The sequence below is a fragment of the Salvelinus alpinus genome, chromosome 20 (assembly GCF_045679555.1).
Source record: "Salvelinus alpinus chromosome 20, SLU_Salpinus.1, whole genome shotgun sequence".
Lineage (NCBI taxonomy): Eukaryota > Metazoa > Chordata > Actinopteri > Salmoniformes > Salmonidae > Salvelinus > Salvelinus alpinus.
The window spans coordinates 37712901-37731448 of NC_092105.1; the positions used below are offsets into that span (position 1 = coordinate 37712901).

The 18548-nt window shown below is 40.6% G+C and overlaps 1 protein-coding gene across 1 annotated transcript in view; it reads left to right on the forward strand.

Annotated features, from left to right (window-relative positions):
• The window catches only part of LOC139546790 (contactin-associated protein-like 5), a 126283-nt gene extending 116448 nt beyond the window's left edge, over positions 1–9835 (forward strand). The window contains exons 19-24 of the mRNA XM_071355572.1: positions 329–553; positions 4405–4538; positions 4745–4832; positions 7077–7280; positions 7673–7747; positions 7913–9835. Coding sequence (XP_071211673.1) covers positions 329–553; positions 4405–4538; positions 4745–4832; positions 7077–7280; positions 7673–7747; positions 7913–8166 — 980 coding nt within the window. The 3' untranslated portion in view covers positions 8167–9835. The remainder of the gene's footprint in view (positions 1–328; positions 554–4404; positions 4539–4744; positions 4833–7076; positions 7281–7672; positions 7748–7912) is intronic.
• The last annotated feature ends 8713 nt before the right edge of the window (positions 9836–18548 follow it).

Genomic DNA, 18548 nt, shown 5'->3' on the forward strand with positions numbered 1-18548 from the left:
CTGCTCTGCTGTCTCTGGTCTGTCTGAGAGGATCCGGCTCTCACATGCACACTAATCTAAGCCTCCATTATCATGGAGCAGACACTTCCTTAACAAAGGGTGTTCTGTTTCTTATAGGAGGTGCATGTCGTTCTATTTCGTCCGATGACATTGACAGAACGTGTATTTGTCAGGAGTGTTGGTGATTTTTATAAATTCTGACTGGTGATTAGGTTCAGCTAAGTGCAGCTACAACTTATAAAATGTGATCAACAATTGATCTAATGAATTCAGTGTATAATAGCATGACTCCCCTAATGATCCGTCCTCTCTCTCTGTGTCCATGCAGAGGTGTCTGTGTCATTTGACAGAGAGTCGTCGGTGACCTACACCTTCCAGGAGCCTTTCTCTGTGATGCAGAACAGGAGCTCCCAGGCGTCCAGAGTTTACAGAGAGAGCACTAGGGCCAGAGAGAACATGGCTTTCAGCTTCATGACCACACAAAGCCCTGCCATGCTGCTCACTGTCAGCACCTTCAGCCAGCAGTACATAGCAGTAATCCTGGCACTCAATGGTAGGGACACCTCTACCATTCATTTGTTTGTAACAGTGGAGGCTGCTGAGGGGAGGATGGGCTATAATAATGGCTGGAATGGAGTGCAATGGCTAGAATGGAGTGAAGGGAATGGTATCTAACACGTGTTTGATACCATTCCATTTACTCCAGTCCAGCCATTATTATAAGCCGTCCTTCCCTCAGGAGCCTCCACTGGTCTGTAGTACGTACAATAATTGAATAATTTCTAATGTGTCCTGTCAATGCTTTGAACATATTTCCAGATTTCTGGAAAAAGTTGGCACTCCACCAAGGCTTTAGCAAAGGGGGTTATAATGGCTCAATTAGCTAGTAGAGTGCAACTCTAAATTCAGAATTTAATCTCATTATATGGAGTGTTTTCTCCCATTGTACCTCACAGCAAAAGGCTGAAAGAACCAAGTTGCCTTGCACAACTTTCAACACAAAAAATGCAATCTGTCTTTTTTTATAGAATGATGGAATTATAGTCCCTTCACAAATATGGAATGTTGAGAATATTTCCATCCATTACATAACGGGCAGGAATAAAAAAAGAATTGAACCTTGACAGATCCAGGTTCAGCAATGCGTCTAAGCCTATTCAGCCTCATCCATAACGAAGCCATGGACACTCCAGATCACGCACCGTAGACCTCTAATCTGACATCCTTCCAAGTAGAACAGAAAGCCCACCAGCATCGTGTTGAGTTACACCCGTTTTTCTTTAAGTCGCTGCTCCTTTATGCTCGTTTGTGTTCATCGGGGCATGTGGAAGAGTCACGCCTTTGTAAATATTGGAGGATCAGGAGGACATTTCATCCACGGTAATCTCCGGCACCCGGGCACTGTCAGGGGTTTCTCAAACACAACATAAAACCATTCGCCGAACTGAGCTGGAATTGTAGTATTGACCCATCTTCACTTGATAATGCAAAGCTCTCTGCCTCTCTGATCTAGTGTCGTGTGTGTGGGAGGAACATTGAGGCTGTTCGAGGATAGCTATTTATACATCTACAGATGTAGGATCTTAATTGCATCACTCTTTTGTTGAGGGGCATCAATAGAGAAGCACACTGGAGTGTATAAAACATTAGGAACACCTTCCTAATATTGAGTTGCACCCCCTTTCGCCCTCAGAACTGCCTCAATTTGTCAGTGCATGGACTCTATAAGGTTTTGAAAGTATTCCACAGGGATGCTGGCGCATGTTGACTCCAATGCTTCCCACAGTTGTGTCAAGTTGGTTGGATGTCCTTTGGGTGGTGGACCATTCTAGATACACACGGGAAACTGTTTAGTGTGAAAAACCCAGCAGCGTTACAGTTCTTGACACACTCAAAGTGATGCGACTGGCATCTACTACCATACCCCGTTCAAAGGCACTTAAATCTTTTGTCTTACCCATTCACCCTCTGAATGGCACACATACACAATCCATGTCTCAATTGTCTCAAGGCTTAAAATCCTTCTTTAACCTGTCTCCTCTTTCATTCAGTCATAATGCTATTTTCATTTATATGGTTCTTGGCATTCCAAACTAATTTAGATTGATAGATGTGCGTGAGGCATTGAATAGGTTAAGGTGAGGTGATCCTCATGAGATAAGTTTATCTATTTAAATTAAAGGTTATTGTCAAGCCTCTGGCGTTTTAATGAATTAACAACTCTCGGGAAAATCTCATCGGCACGGCTCATGGAAAATTGCCAAATTCAAAGAAACAAAGGCAATAACATTTCCAAAGCACCAAAAGGGCAATGAATGGATATTTCAAAATACGTTTTCATTTTGGTGCATACTTTATGTCACAGTTGCGTGTATAAGTGGCAGGGAAGTCAGGCGCAGGAGAGTCAAATAGAGTGTAGAATGGAGTTTTTAAATTATAGTCCCAGTAATCTGCTCCATAACACTCAGAGGAAAACATAAAACAAATATGGGTACGATGACCCGTCGCACACCTATACACATAAACACAACACTTGACAAATAACAATCTCTGACAAAGACATGAGGGGAAACAGAGGGTTAAATACACAATAGGTAATGGATGGGATTGAAAACAGGTGTGTGGGAAGACAAGACAAAACCAATGGAAAATGAAAAATGGATCGATGATGGCTAGAAGACCGGTGACGTCGACCGCCGAACACCGCCCGAACAAGGAGAGGCAACGACTTCGGCAGAAGTCGTGACACTTTAGCCCGAATGATAATTAGAGATATTTGCATAGTCCTCACATTGACTTCGATGCATGATTTAAACAAGTCCAATAGTCCCACGCATCAAGGTACAGTGCCTTCAGAAAGTATTCAGACCCCTTGAATTTCCACATTTTGTTACATCACAGCCTAATTCTAAAATGTATTAAAACAAAAATAATAATTCTCATCAATCTACACACAATACCCCATGACAGAGCAAAATAGGTTATTATAAATGTTTGTGAATATATTTCATATAAAAAAAAATGAAATATACCATTTGCATAAGTATTCAGACCTTTTGGCAGTGATTACAGCATTGAGTCTTCTTGGGTATGATGCTACAAGCTTGGCAAACCTGTATTTGAGGAGTTTCTCCCATACTTCTCTGCAGATCCTCTCAAGCTCTGTCAGGTTGGATGGGGAGCTTTGCTGCACAGCTATTTTCAGGTCTCTCCAGAGGTGTTCGATTGGGCTCTGGCTGGCCACTAAAGAGAGACTTGACTGGAACACTATTCAGAGACTTGTCCCAAAGCCACTCCTGTGTTGTCTTGGCTGTGTGCTTAGAGTTGTTGTCCTGTAGGAAGGTGCACCTTGCCCCAGTCTGAGGTCCTGAGTGCTCTAGGGCAGGTTTTCATCAAGGATCTCTCTGTACATTGCTCCGTTCAGCTTTGCCTCAATCCTGACTAGTCTCCCAGTCCCTGCCGCTGAAAAACATCCCCACAGCATGATGCTACCACCACCATGCTTCACCGTAGGGATGGTACCAGGTTTCCTCCAGACGTGACGCTTGGCATTCAGGCCAAAGAGTTCAATCTCGGTTTCATCAGACCAGAGAATCTTGTTTCTCATGGTCTGAGTGTCTTTAGATGCCGTTTGGAAAACTCCTAGCAGGCTGTCATTTGCCTTTTACTGAGGAGTGACTTCCGTCTGGCCACTCTACCATAAAGGCCTGATTGGTGGAGTGCTGCATAGATTGTTGTCCTTTTGGAAGTTTCTCCCATCTCCAGAGAGGAACTCTGGAACTCTGTCAGAGTGACCATCGAGTTCTTGGTCCCTGACCAAGGCCCTTCTCCCCCGATTGCTCAGTTTGGCCGGGCGGCCAGGTCTAGGAAGAGCCTTGGTGGTTCCAAACTTGGTTCCAAACTTCCCCAGATCTGTGCCTCAACACAATCCTGTCTCGGAGCTCTACGGACAATTACTTCGACCTCATGGCTTGGTTTTTGCTCTAACATGCACTGTCAACTTGGGACCTTATATAGACAGGTGTGTGCCTTTCCAAATAATGTCCAATCATCTGAATTTACCACAGGTGGACTCCAATCAAGTTGTAGAAACACCTCATGGATGATCAACGGAAACAGGATGCACCTGAGTTCAATTTTGAGTCTCATAGCAAAGGGTCTGAATACTTACGTAAATAATACATTTGCAAAATAAAAAATAAAAAACTGTTTTCGCTTTCTCATTATGGGCATATTGTGCGTAGATTGCTGATTTTTTAAAATGTAATTTAATCGATTTTAGAATAAAGCTGTAACGGAACAAAATGTGCAAAAAGTCAAGTAGTCTGAATACTTTCCGAAGGCACTGTGAGTTTTAGATCTTTCAATGCATGGTTTTCACCCAGTTTGTGTTGTGTTCTGCAGGGAGTCTCCAGATCTGGTATCGTCTCCATGTGTACAGGAAGCCAGATGTGTTCAGCCCCAGCCCCAGCAGCCTGGCAGACGGACGCCTCCACCGTATCAGAATCCACCGTCAGGGAAAAGATGTCTACCTACAGGTGAGCAATGGATAAATGTACAAGAGATGTAGATCCTGTGCAGTGTAATTCCTTCGCAGCATCTGGCCAATATTGTATACTGTTATGAAAGTGCTTTAGTTCCCAATCAATTTAGCTGGACTACAGCAATCTGCAGCCATTTAGATAAATCAGTATTTCCTGTATTCCTCGTTTTTATTACTTGATTGCTTTCCACATTCCCCCAGATCGATCAGGACATCCACAGAAAGTACACCCTGTCATCTGATGCGGAGTTGATCTTAATCAGATCCTTGACTTTGGGCAAAGTCATCGGTAAGCCCGCCTATGAAATGATACTGCCATGCATGGAGCTATTTTGAATAATGAAATGAGGACCACGCGCACACGTGTGTTGTTTCATGACTTTATGTGATGCTGTTCACACCTATTTCTCCACATTTTCAAACCCGTTCTCAGAATAGCTTTTGTAAAACCGGACATGCAGATTTAAAGATTTTACCATCAATGTTGTAGCATAATTATTTGTATATCCCTCACTGCTGTTGCCATAGAAACCTTTATCTTTAATTCAGGAGGCAAAGGAGGCTGAATCTAATAAAGGCTGTATAAAGATTAATTGATGGGGAGGCTGAATCTAATATAGGCTGAATAAAGATTCATTAATGGGAACTAAAAGGATTCTGACAGAGAGCAAATAAAAGTTGTATACAATGAACTAAGCAGAAAGCCAACTCACTCTCTCTCTCGCTGTATCCTACTCACTCACTCCTCTAATCAAAAGCATACAAATGAAGATCTATTAAATATGCTCTACATACATATCTTCCACAATGACTCATTTGTACATCATAAAAGCACAAATTGCTAGCACACCGGCACCGACGCTCGTCGGATGTGCCAGGGCTTGCAAACTATTACAGACTACAAAGGCAAGCACAGCCACAAGCTGCCCAGTGACACGAACCTACCAGACAAGCTAAATTACTTCTTTGCTGGCTTTGAGGCAAGTAACACTGAAACATGCATGAGAGCACCAGCTGTTCCGGACGACTGTGTGATCACGCTCTCCGTAGCCGATGTGAGTAAGACCTTTAAACAGGTCAACATTCACATGGCCGCAGGGTCAGACGGATTTCCAGGACGTGTACTTCGAGCATGCGCTGATCAACCTGTCCCTGACTGAGTCTGTAATACCAACATGTTTCAAGCAGACCACCATAGTCCCTGTGCTCAACAACACTAAGGTAACCTGCCTAAATAACTACCGACCCATAACACTCACGTCTGTAGCCATGAAGAGCATTGAATGGCTGGTCATGGCTCACATCAACACCATTATCCCAGAAACCCTAGACCCACTCCAATTTGCCTACCACCCCAACAGATCCACAGATGATGCAATCTCTATTGCACTCAACACTGCCCTTTCCCACCTGGACAAAAGGAACACCTATGTGAGAATGCTATTCATTGACTACAGCTCAGCGTTCAACACCATAGTGCTCTCAAAGCTCATCACTAAGCTAAGGACCCTGGGACTAAACATCTCCCTCTGAAACTGGATCCTGGACTTCCTGACGGGCAGTCCATAGGTGGTAAGGGTAGGGAACAACACATCTGCCACGCTGATCCTCAACACGGGGGCCCCTCAGGGGTGCGTGCTCAGTCCCCTCCTGTACTCCCTGTTCACTCATGACTGCATAACCTAGCACGACTCCAACCCCATCATCAAGTTTGCCGACCACACAACAGTGGTAGGCCTGATCACCAATAACGAAGAGACAGCCTATAGGGAGGAGGTCAGAGACCTGGTTGCATCACTGCCTGGTATGGCAACTGCTCGGCCTCCGACCGCAAGAACTATGGGGGTAGTGCGTCCGGCCCAGTACATCACTGGGGCCAAGCTTCCTGCCATCCAGGACATCTATATCAGGCGGTGTCAGAGGAAGGCCCTAAAAATTGTCAAAGACTCCAGTCACTCTAGTCATAGACTGTTCTCTATGCTACCGCACGGCAAGTGGTACCAGAGCGCCAAGTCTAGGTCCAAAAGGCTTCTAAACAGCTTCTACCCCCAAGCCATAAGACTCCTGAACAGCTAATCAAAGGGCTACCCAGACCCCTCTTTTACTCTGCTACTACTCTCTGTTTATAATCTATGCAATCACTTTAACTCTACCTACATATTACCTCAATTACCTCAACTAACCGGTGCACATTGACTCTGTACCGGTACCTCCTGTATATAGCCTCGCTTGTTATTGTTCTGCTGCTGTTTAATTATATGTTATTATTTTTATTTATTTTATTATCTATTTTTTACTTAACACTTTTTATTTATTTTTTATTAACTTCTTAAAGCATTGTTGGTTAAGGGCTTGTAAGTAGCCCTGTTGTATTCCTGTTGTATTCAGCGCATGTGACAAATAAAATTTGATTCGATTTGATATATACGTTTTGTTTGTTTTAGCTCACAATAAACTTGTTCTCGTGGGATAACTTTCTTTCCAGTGAGAGACTATACTGCTTTAACAGCTCAATGTTAATTATGAATTACAGGAGGAGAGAATTTTGATGAGGAGGTGATGCAGGCAGGATCTAAGGGCTTCATTGGCTGCCTCTCATCAGTCCAGTTCAATCACGTGGCTCCACTGAAGGCGGCACTACTAAACCGTGGCAGCTCATTGGTCAGCGTACGGGGTCATCTGGTGGAGTCTAACTGTGGGGTGCTGGCTGACTCAACAACCTCACACCCACTCTCAGGTAAGCTATTGTAAAACACAGTCTCCACTTAGCTAACTGGATAAAACTCAGGTCGAACAAATATATTTGTTTGTTTACTATGCCACAGCTTTTCAGCTTTCATACTGGAAGCCATTTGAAGGTGTGTGGAATCAACTGTGGATGTTCAGTTTTGTCTCCGGCTTAAAGCATCATTATTACATTTTAGGGATAAATCAGGAACGAATCAACACCACAATGAGCTGATGCCTGACAGCCTAATGGAAGTTTTGTTATCATTGTTTACACAGTTACAAAAATACGTTATCTTCTGCCACATACACCCTGTTGAGGAACATCCATTGGCTGCACAGCTCATTCACTCATTACTGAAAGTTAATTAATTAGCCGGCTTCTCTTTTCTTCTCTGCCAGATCAAGCTGCGAAAGCAAACAAAGATAAGGAGCAGCAAGGCAATGACACCCGGCATGATTCAGCAGTAATAGGAGGTTTGTTTCTTTATTTTGTCTTTATTTATTGTTCCTGTTTTAATATGAAATTAGCCTATTTTTCTTTCTTCCTTTCTCTCGCTCTCTTACCTTACTCTAGTTTTTGTGGTTGTCTCCTTGATAACCTATCCTGTGATGTCATATCTAACACTTGCTCGTCTACAGGAGTGGTGACAGCGGTGGTCTTCATCACTCTGTGTGTGGTGGCGGTGATGACCCGTTTCCTTTACCAACACCGGCAAGCCCAGAGAGATGCCAGCATCAAGGAGAAGGAGCACCGACACAACCTGGAAACAGCCTACCGGAGAGAAGCAGCCTACCAGGCCGAACCGGTCTACCGGGCCGAATCAGCCTACCGGACAGAGCTCCACCTCCACGACAGCGCCACCCTCAGGGACAACAGGGAGTACTACATCTGACCACAGCATCCAGCCAAGCCTTTTAGCCATCGCTGCTTACCTTTATTCTGTTTTGTCCAGCTGTCTGCACGGGAGGAGACACCCAGACTTTTTCCTCGCTCCTCTGCGGTAGAAATGAAGAATTCATTCTCCTTTAGGGAACTGTGGGAATATCCTGGTGGGGAACGTCTTCCCATTTCTGTCTAGATATTTCGTAGGACAGGACTTGTAGCTGCAAAGATGTTGATTGGTCGGCTTACGAATGCTGGTGATGGGACAGGAAAGGGGTGCAATAAGAGATTGAAGCATATGGGTATGGTGCAACGGATTTATCCAATGATAGAAATACAAAGCCTGGAAGGGTTAGAATAGGCAGGCAATGTTATAGGAAGTGTAGGCAATGTTATGGTATAAAGCCACATAGAGGAAAACATGGACAGTGTCAATGTTTTGGTGGCTCAATGTATGTAGATGGCCAAGATTAAACACTCCCACTGTCATGTGGGGAAGAAATCTCATGTTCTGACGCAGAGATTCTACGCACAGATGCAATGAATCTATTTCAAATTCTTAAGAAAATGGTTAGATGTTCAACAGAATGGAATGGTTGAAAAGACTAAACGCAAAGGCCATCTTAGATAATATACTATTGAAAAACACAGAGTAAGATAAGTATTGTTTTACTGATCTTGATAATGCAGTGATTAATTCAGATTAAATGAATTCCACAAAGAACTGATATTAAAATTAAATCTCCATTTTAATATATCCTTAAATAAAGCCATTTAAAAATGAGGTGCCCCGGACCGGTTTCCTACATTATAATTATTTGAAAGTTTGATTTAAAATTCTTCTTTCTCCACAATGTTCTTGAGGTTTCTAAGACACATGCTGGGCTGGATTGTATTGCTGCAAGAAAGGGATTGTAAAAATAACCCAGCTAACTGGAACATCTGCTAGCGGTCCCCTAGCAAGAAAACCAAACCATCATATACCACAGAAGTGGCTGCCGGCCAAGGGTTAGAGGAGTCTTCAAAGAGCTGCCATATACAAAGCTTTAGTTGTTCACCCAAGCTTTTTAGATTTTTGGGGGTATTTTTATTGTTTTATTTTTTTCCTTCATTAAACATTTTGTTCTGTCACATGTTTGATCTGTTCACGCATTTGCTACCATTTTATATTGTATTTTTTATTAAAAGTTTTAAATTCATTGCTAATGCTTGACGTCAACAGTATCCCTGTGTTAGATCTACAGTATAAAGTGATTAGTATATACTGGTATTTAATGCTGGATATTGATGCTTAGTTTAGTGTAATTTTTCTCTGAAAATTAAGTGGGAAAGGATAATCGGCACTAAGTGCAAAATAACACAGTTTGACAGTTTATCAATAATAAAACAGAGAATGAGAATGAAAATCGTATACGCAAACATCTTTGATGAGCAACAGTTCATAAACACACCATCACCAAAATAATGAAATTGGCAGAAGTATTGCCTGAATTTTTTTTTTCTTTCATATTAAAGTGTCCTTGACAGCAAGTTATGGTTAACCTCTGAGACTCTGAAATCCTTTTTGTACTCATGTTGATATTGTGGTTATTTTGAGGGCCCATTTTGTATGGCTATAATTGTACAGGTATATTATGAATATATGTTTAATAAAACCAAACATTCTTTTTGAAAAATAATGATCTCTTTCAGAGAAGTTTTATGCTACATAACCTGTATCTCAATCTTTAACTTTCTTATTTTCTTTTTATGTGTGATTGTGTTGTTTTTACATGTGTGTAGAAGCATTCATAGACCAAGGATGGTAAGAGCCAAGAGGTGGTCCTTTTCTATTCTGATATAGTAGAAACATTCATTATGCGCTGTGAAACTACATCCTCCTTCCTACAAATGTTGTTATGGTAAATGTGCAAAATGGAATCTGACCTAATTCAATCACAAAGCCACAGTATTTAATTACTTTAATGGGTGTAAAATTGTATTGTCTCTAAATTAATTGTGCTTTCTGCAGTATTTTATCCTGACCAGTCTAGTCAAATTTTACAACACCGGAATATATTCTTATTCATCCAATTAAGTGTCCAATTAAAAAATGAATTCCTGCTATTTTATTTAATTAATTGCATCATAAATGTATTATAGTGGAGTACCCATTTATATTCCCCTTTTTCTATTATATCCTGGTCTAACCCATGGTTCTGTCAATCATAAGATAACATGGTGTCTCCATGAGTGGCTTTAGTAGTGTGGCAATGGGCAAGGCCAAGGAAGTTTACGTTCAGCTAAAATACTTTGCATATTGCTAGGTGTGTTTAATCACAAAATGTAAATGAGTGGAAAGCCACCTGAGAAAACCCCTTTTGCGTGCTGGATTCCTCCAGATCTATTACGGTTGCTCAAGGTACGGTTGTAAAATATGTGTTCAGTGAAAGGGAGTATTTTCAAAGATGGATAATGCTGTGTTTACTGATCTTTGGGGAGACATTTATTTTACCACCACTGTGTTTAACATAAAAAATTTTTTTTTTGAGATTTCCCCTCATATCTAGAACACAGTGTACTGTAGCATCAATTCACTTGGTATATCTATTCCTGGGTTTCGGCATCATGATATTGTCCTGGGGAAGGACCTTTGTGTTCCTGTGAAGGTACATGAATAAGATGGAAGAACGCAGCAGGCCTTTCTCCCAGCCAAAAGCACTGCAGAGCCAGATGAGGGTTACTGTGACATACATGATGCAGACTCTAGATCACTGTAATATGCATCTATAGAAAATACTTATATGGTGACATGGATCCCTGTGGACACACACTGTGATTTATCAGTTAATAATAATATATGCCATTTAGCAGACACTTTTATCCAAACCGAAATACAGTTATGCGGGCATAAATTTTAAGTATGGGTGGCCCGCCAACCCTGGTGGTTCAAGTGCCATGCGCTACCAACTCAGCCATGCAGGACCAGTTCTCCCTCTGTATCTCCCTGTGCTTCAGCTTCTCTCACTCTGTTTACAGCCAGCATGGAGCTACTTTGTATTAGTATACTGTGTACACCAGTGGAGGCTCCTCAGAGGAGGAAGGGGAGAACCATCCTCCTCAGTGAATTTCCTAAAAATGTAAATTCTAAAACATTTAAAAAGTTATCCTTTTTAGATACAACTATACTGAATATAATCACATCACCAAACAATTGATTAAGAAAACAATACTGAATATTATCACGTCACCAAACAATTGTTTAAAACAATTTTGCAGAGAAGGTCTACAGTAGCCTCAATAGTACTCTGTAGGGTAGTACCATGGTGTAGCCGGAGGACAGCTAGCTTCCAACCTCCTCTGGGTATATTAACTTCAATACAAAACCTAGGAGGCTCATGGTTCTCACCCCCTTCCATAGATTTACACATTAATTATGACAACTTCCGGAGGACGTCCTCCAACCTATCAGAGCTCTTGCAGCATGAAATGACATGTTGTCCACCCAATCAAAGGATCAGAGAATTAATCTAGTACTGAATACATAAGCACCAGCTACAGTAGCTATCACTGCAGTGCATAAAATGAGGTGAGTAGTTGACTCAAAGAGAGAGAAAGACAATAGTTGAACAGTCTTGAACAAATACATTTTTCCAAAATGAAGGAGAAGCCAGAGAGAAATCGGGAGAGAGATATTATCATTTTTTTCACTTTCAGTTTCACTTCCTTAGCTAGCAAATGCAGCTAGCTAGTTTAGCCTACTGAAACACCCTGCTCAAACAGAGGATGCTATGTTAGCTAGCTGGCTCTGACTATCCAACAGAACACTGGAACTCTTCCAAGTCAAGGTAAGCTTTTGGTATTACTAATTTATTGCCACCGGGTCCCGCCGGTGTAACTGCTTACTGACTGTACACTAACATTACTGCATGATTGTAGCGGGTTTACTAACGCATTAGTTCTATTAGTTAAGCTGACGATGACTTTACTTTAGCTAATATGGTGACAATGATGTAGGCTGTGTGTAGTGGTTTGGCTTGGAAAGGTTTTTTCACCTGGTCACATGCAGCTGATGTGTTGTATTGAAGGCCACAAGCAAAGGGACAAGGTGAGAGGAGAGCGCATAGAAGGAATACAACGTGGCTCCTATGAAAGTGAACAGTTTTTACGCATGATCAGGGGTGTACTCATTCCACCAATTTTGTTGAAAAACATTTCTTAAACAGAAGCAAATGGAACAAAACGGGGATAAACAAACCAGAATTTGTCCAATAGAAATTATAGTTTGTGACAGTTGGACTAATGGTTACACCCTATATCAGCTAGATGCAGGCAAGAGTGTGCAAGGCGGTGTTGAATGTCTGTCCATGTGTCACTGTCTGTCACCTCAAATTTGTCTCTCAACCTGTGTGCACCTATATTGTAAACTTGCATTCATAGTCTAGCCTCTAATTCCTCCCAAACCCGGATCCGGGAGCACCCCCCACAGTAAAAAAGCTGACTAGCATAGCCTAGCATAGCGTCACAAGTAAATACTAGCATCTAAATATCATTAAATCACAAGTCCAAGACACCAGATGAAAGATACACATCTTGTGAATCCAGCCATCATTTCTGATTTTTAAACTGTTTTACAGGGAAGACACAATATGTAAATCTATTAGCTAACCACGTTAGCAAAAGACACCACTTTTTTTACTCCACCAGTTTTTTACTCCATCAGTAGCCATCACTAATTCGACCAAATAAAGATATAAATAGCCACTAACCAAGAAACAACTTCATAAGATGACAGTCTGATAACATATGCTATACAATAAATATGTTTTTTTAGAAAAATTTGCATATTTCAGGTATAAATCACAGTTCTACATTGCAGCTGCAATCTGAAATAGTGCCGAAGCTGCCAGAATAATTACAGAGACCAACGTCAAATACCTAATTACTCATCTTAAAACATTTCTGAAAAATACACAGCGTACAGCAAATGAAAGCCCAACATCTTGTGAATCCAGCCAATATGTCAGAATTTTTAAGTGTTTTACAGCGAAAACACAATATAGCATTATATTAGCTTAGCACAATAGCCAGAAACACAAGCAATTTACCAGCAGCACAGGTTAGCGGTCGTAACAATACAGCAAAAGATATATAATTTTTGACTAACCTTGATATACTTCGTCAGATGACAGTCCTGTAACATCATATTACACAATGCATATAGGTTTAGTTCGAAAATGTGCATATTTAGCAGCACAAATCGTGGTTATACAATGTGATCAGTGGCAACAGGTCATGCATTCTGGCCGGCGCCATCTTGGAAAGGCACCTAAGTTTACGATTATTTATCGATTAGATTGACTAAAAAATACAGGTTGGACAGCAAATGAAAGATGCATTAGTTATTAATGCAACCGCTGAGTTAGATTTTTAAAATTAACGTTACTAGACATACAGTGTGCGTTACAGCCAGACTAGTGCCGCAATAATGGCGGACAAATCCGTTTACATTTTTCCACATAAATACGGAATAACATCATAAATAGCTCTTACTTTTGGACGAGCTTCCATCAGAATCTTGGGCAAGGTGTCCTTTGTCCAAAAGAATCGTTGCTTGGTTGTAAAACGTCGTCTTCAACTTCGGAATTAGCAGCTAACAATAGCTATGTGGCCACAACATGCCCAAATCCCCAAAACGCAATACTAAGGAAATTCCGAAAATAGCAATATACTCGCATAAACTGATATAACTCGGTTTAAAATAACTTCGTTATGATGTTTCTAACACCTATATCGAATTAAATTACAGACGGATGTAGCTAAGGCCGATAACTGAGCGTTTCAAAATGCCATCCTGAGATCTTGCTTTGCGCAATGACGAACGACGAAAAGAGAGCTCCCTTCGTTCCTTGGCCTTTTATAAGCTCTGAGAACTACGTAGACACTCCATTCCACTTCTCATTGGTTACTGACATCCAGGGGAAGGCGGGTGCAGTTCATGTCGACCCATAGGATACATACAGAGCTTTAAACTGATCTGAGAACAGAGCCTCGTTTTCAGACCTTCGCAGTTCCTGTCATGAATTTCGCTGCAGAAAGAGTTCTGGTTCACCCACAGACATAATTCAAACGGTTTTAGAAACTAGAGATTGTTTTCTATCCAATAGTAATAATAATATGCATATTGTACGAGCAAGAATTGAGTACGAGGCAGTTTAATTTGGGAACGATAAATGTCCAAGTTGAAACAGCACCCCCTGTAGTGTCAAGAGGCTAGGTTGTAGCAATGGGTATAGGGCAAATTTGAGTATCATGTAGTAACCTGAACCTATTGCTGTCACATTGAACTGGGTGAATGGAATTTGAATGAGAGTCATCCAATATGCTGTAATAGAAATAAAGCCATGCTCATGAAAACATATTTTTTCTCCCTCATCTTAAACGGCACTGACCGCCACTGGTGTACACAAAGCACTCTTTAATGTTAGGCTAATAAATGTGACTGGTTACAGGATCGAGGGCATTTAAAGCTAGTTCCTACTTCACAATACGGTCGTTTGAAAAATAAACTGTATTCTCAAGTATTGTGGTGGCAGTATGGGGAGTGCCACAAAATTAGGAATTGATATTTAGAAATTGTGCACCAATATTGAATTTTAAAAACCTGTTATATTCAATGAAGTGACCTTTAATATAGAGCACATGGATAATTCAATAAATATGATTTTGTAAATGAATAAAGACTTGCTAAAGTGCCAACATTCTGCATTTTGACATTTCCTCCATGCACCCTCTGTGACTTCAAGGAACATTTTAACCCACTAAACCCCAACATGTCTCCAAGTTTTCACCATCATTGTAGAGCCCTAGTTACAGTATTTAGCTGCTTTGGCAAAGTCGTTTCTTAGTATTATTAATTATTGAATGATTAATGTTAAGTTTAAAAGGTCAACCATGTTTTGTGAACTGAGCTCTTGTTTTAATATGGTGAAACAGCAATGAGTATACCAAACATTAGGAACATCTTCCTCAGAGGGTGGCCTCAGAACAGACTCAATTCGTTCAGCATGGACTCCACAAGTTGTTGAAAAACCCAGCAGTGTTGCAGTTCTTGACACAAACCGTTTGCGCCTGGCACCTACTTACATACCCTGTTCAAAGGCACTTAAATATTGTGTCTTGGCCATTCACCCTCTGAATGGCAGACATACACAATCCATGTCTCAATTGTCTCAAGGCTTAAAAATCCTTCTTTAACTTGTCTCCTCCCCTTAATCTACACTGATTGAAGTGGATTTAACAAGTGACATCAATAAGGGATAATTTCTTTCATCTTGATTCACCAGGTCAGTCTATGCCATGGAAAAAGCAGGTGTTTACCCAGTTTAACTACAGTTGAAGTCGGAAGTTTACATACACTTAGGTTGAAGTCATTAAAACTAGTTTTTCAAACACTCCACAAATTTCTTGTTAACAAACTATACTTTTGGCAAGTCGGTTAGGACATCTACCTTGTGCATGACACAAGCAATTTTTCCAACAATTGTTTACAGGCAGATTATTTCCTTTATAATTCACTGTATCACAATTCCAGTGTGTCAGAAGTTTACAAACACTAAATTTAGTGACGCTAAAGGGTGGGATTAAAAACAACAAGATAACTAATGTAAAATATACTGTGACTGTAAAATGAATTTAGGTTCAGAACTTTTGTGAAACAGCACAGTTAAAAATGTGTGGAGAAATGGAGATCAAACTGGATGGTTTTCAGGGATAATTGGGAGGGGTTGATGGTATCTGAAGGATGGGATTATAAACAAACAAAAGATAACTATTGTAAAATGTATATAGTATGTATAAACTGTAATTAGAAGCCTAAGTGTTGTTATCCATTAGTTTACTCCAGTTAGGGGAGGGGTGGTAGGGTTAGGGAAAATAATAAAGGAAAATGTATTTAAAATATATATCTACATACAGTGTATATATATATATTTTTTTTAATATATGGGGGATTGGAAATGATGCAGACAATTCAATTGATGGAAGCGAAACTCTATCTGCAGTATTAAAGCTGATCTACCCCCTAAGAAAGGTGTTCTTAATGTTTTGTATGCTCAGTGTATTTCTTTTAAAATATTTTTTTCAAAAGAAACACTGAACATCTACTAGTCAAATCATAGTGTAAAGCATAGTGTGAAACCACATATTTAAAGTAAACTCACCCCATTCCGTACAAATGTGCGCAACCGCGACATTTAAACGAGGCTGCAAAGAAAACTAATGGGACTGTAGCGACTGTGTTGACTTCAAAATCTGGGGTGTGAACTACGTTTCTATTCAAGCGTTGATCGACATGGTAATGGCTCTATAGTATTGTAGAAAAGTTGAAAAAACTGACCCTCCGTTACATCGTGATGTGTCATGCCGTAACGTACAGCACGCATAAAGCAACTATTTCTGTCTTACAATCTCTCTCCACCAGGTGTAGCACTTCTCATCGTTTAAAAACAAGAAATGGACAGTGACGGGGGTAAGGGGGGGATACCTAGTAATTTTTTGCGTCATCACTGCAAGCGATCATCACTCTCAAAGCCGCTGTTTACTTCTGAAGATCACTTAAGCACCGCCCTAAAAACCCGATTCAAATTCGACACAAACCTTCAAATAGGTATGTAATGACACATTATATAAACTCTTTATCGTGTTTTATTTACATTTTAGAGGCGCTAAGGTGATAAGTTGGAGGGATCGAGTGAAAAAAATAAGTTTTCCCACACGACATCTGTCTTTCTTACTATGACGCATTAGTTTCGCTTCCCCACCCGCCATTTTTAAAAAGACCCGACAGAGCTCATTGCCTTGTTGAATTATGCAGAAACGGGCAGAGTGGAGCTCATGTCATTGATTTTGTTGGAAAGGGGAGAAATTGTGCTTTACAGTTGATCTGGAAGTATTACGTTTTTGGGGCGATAAAATATGGTCAGTTGTCCGGACCAAGGCGATGTACAAAAGTGAGTGAGTTTTTAAGCAAATTCATGATTTCTCATCTTTTGGTTGCTAGAGACACGACCTAGTCGTTTGTTTGATTAGTTTGATATTTACAGATGTGACCCAGTTGTTCGCCCTTAATGTTACGTTGCCATGCTCATTGGTAACATTATTTTCCCTTGCTTGCTGCTGGCTAGCCAACTAGCTACAGCTTAACAGTCACAACCTCTGCAGCCAGAATAACAGTAAAATGTATTGCTTTGCATTTGTTTAAGCTTTTGTCCCGCTTATACCACAGTTGCAAAAGAAAACAATACTAAGCACACATTTACCGGTAGAAAAAAATAAAACCTTCATATTTTCATTTATTTGAGCAAATACATACTAGCTCATCTTTGGTTGATAAAGATGCAACCCAGTCATTCGTTCAATTAGTTTGAAATCTATGGACTTCACCCAATCGTTCGTTCTTTATGTTCTGTTGCCATGCTCACTGGCAATGTTCTTATCCCTTGCTAGCTACAGTAGCTACAGCTAAAGTATCTGTTTTCTATTGACATTATTTTGGATAAATCCATAACAATGAGCTGATAATGCCCGATTTTGTCTGGCATAGCTAGAAAAGTTTGACTTCTCGTCAGGACACTCGTCAACACTGTTGCTAGCAAACCTTCCAATTTGACAACCGAATTAAAAAATATAAATTGCTGAAAACCGCTGGTCAAACTAGAAACTTGTGGGAGGATTTGATAGCTTTAGCGGCGGAGGGGACCGGAGACATTCATGTTCACTTAACACATTAGGTCATCAGATGCTCCCAAAAAAATATGTCTCTGCAAAAACAAATCAATGCTACCTAGCGAGCTAAGTATCCAATTTCAGTTTGTGTAGTTGTTGGTTTAGCTTTCTGTAACTTTGTAGCAAGTACGGTCTACATGTGTAGGAGCATATTGCGTCATGATTGCAAGGTATCTTGATACCTTGATATCTTTTCCAACTGTCCTGTTATATGGTTTTAATGTCCATTCTAGAATGCCCTTCTAGCCAATCTGTAACGATCTTCTTCATCTGAGGAACAGGAAAGATGGGACCAAAACGCAGCGTGGTAAGTGTCCATGTTAATTTATTATAACTGAACACGAAATACAAAATAACAAAGTGAAACAACGAAAATCAAAACAGTCCTGAAAGTTGCTACAACACAAAACAGAAAACAACTACCCACAAACCACAGGTGGGAAAAGGCTACCTAAGTATGGTCCTCAATCAGAGACAACGATAGACAGCTGCCTCTGATTGGGAACCATACCAGGCCAAACACATAGAAATAGAAAACATAGGGGAAAAAACATAGAATGCCCACCCCAACTCACGCCCTGACCAAACCAAAATAGAGACATAAACAAGGAACTAAGGTCAGGGCGT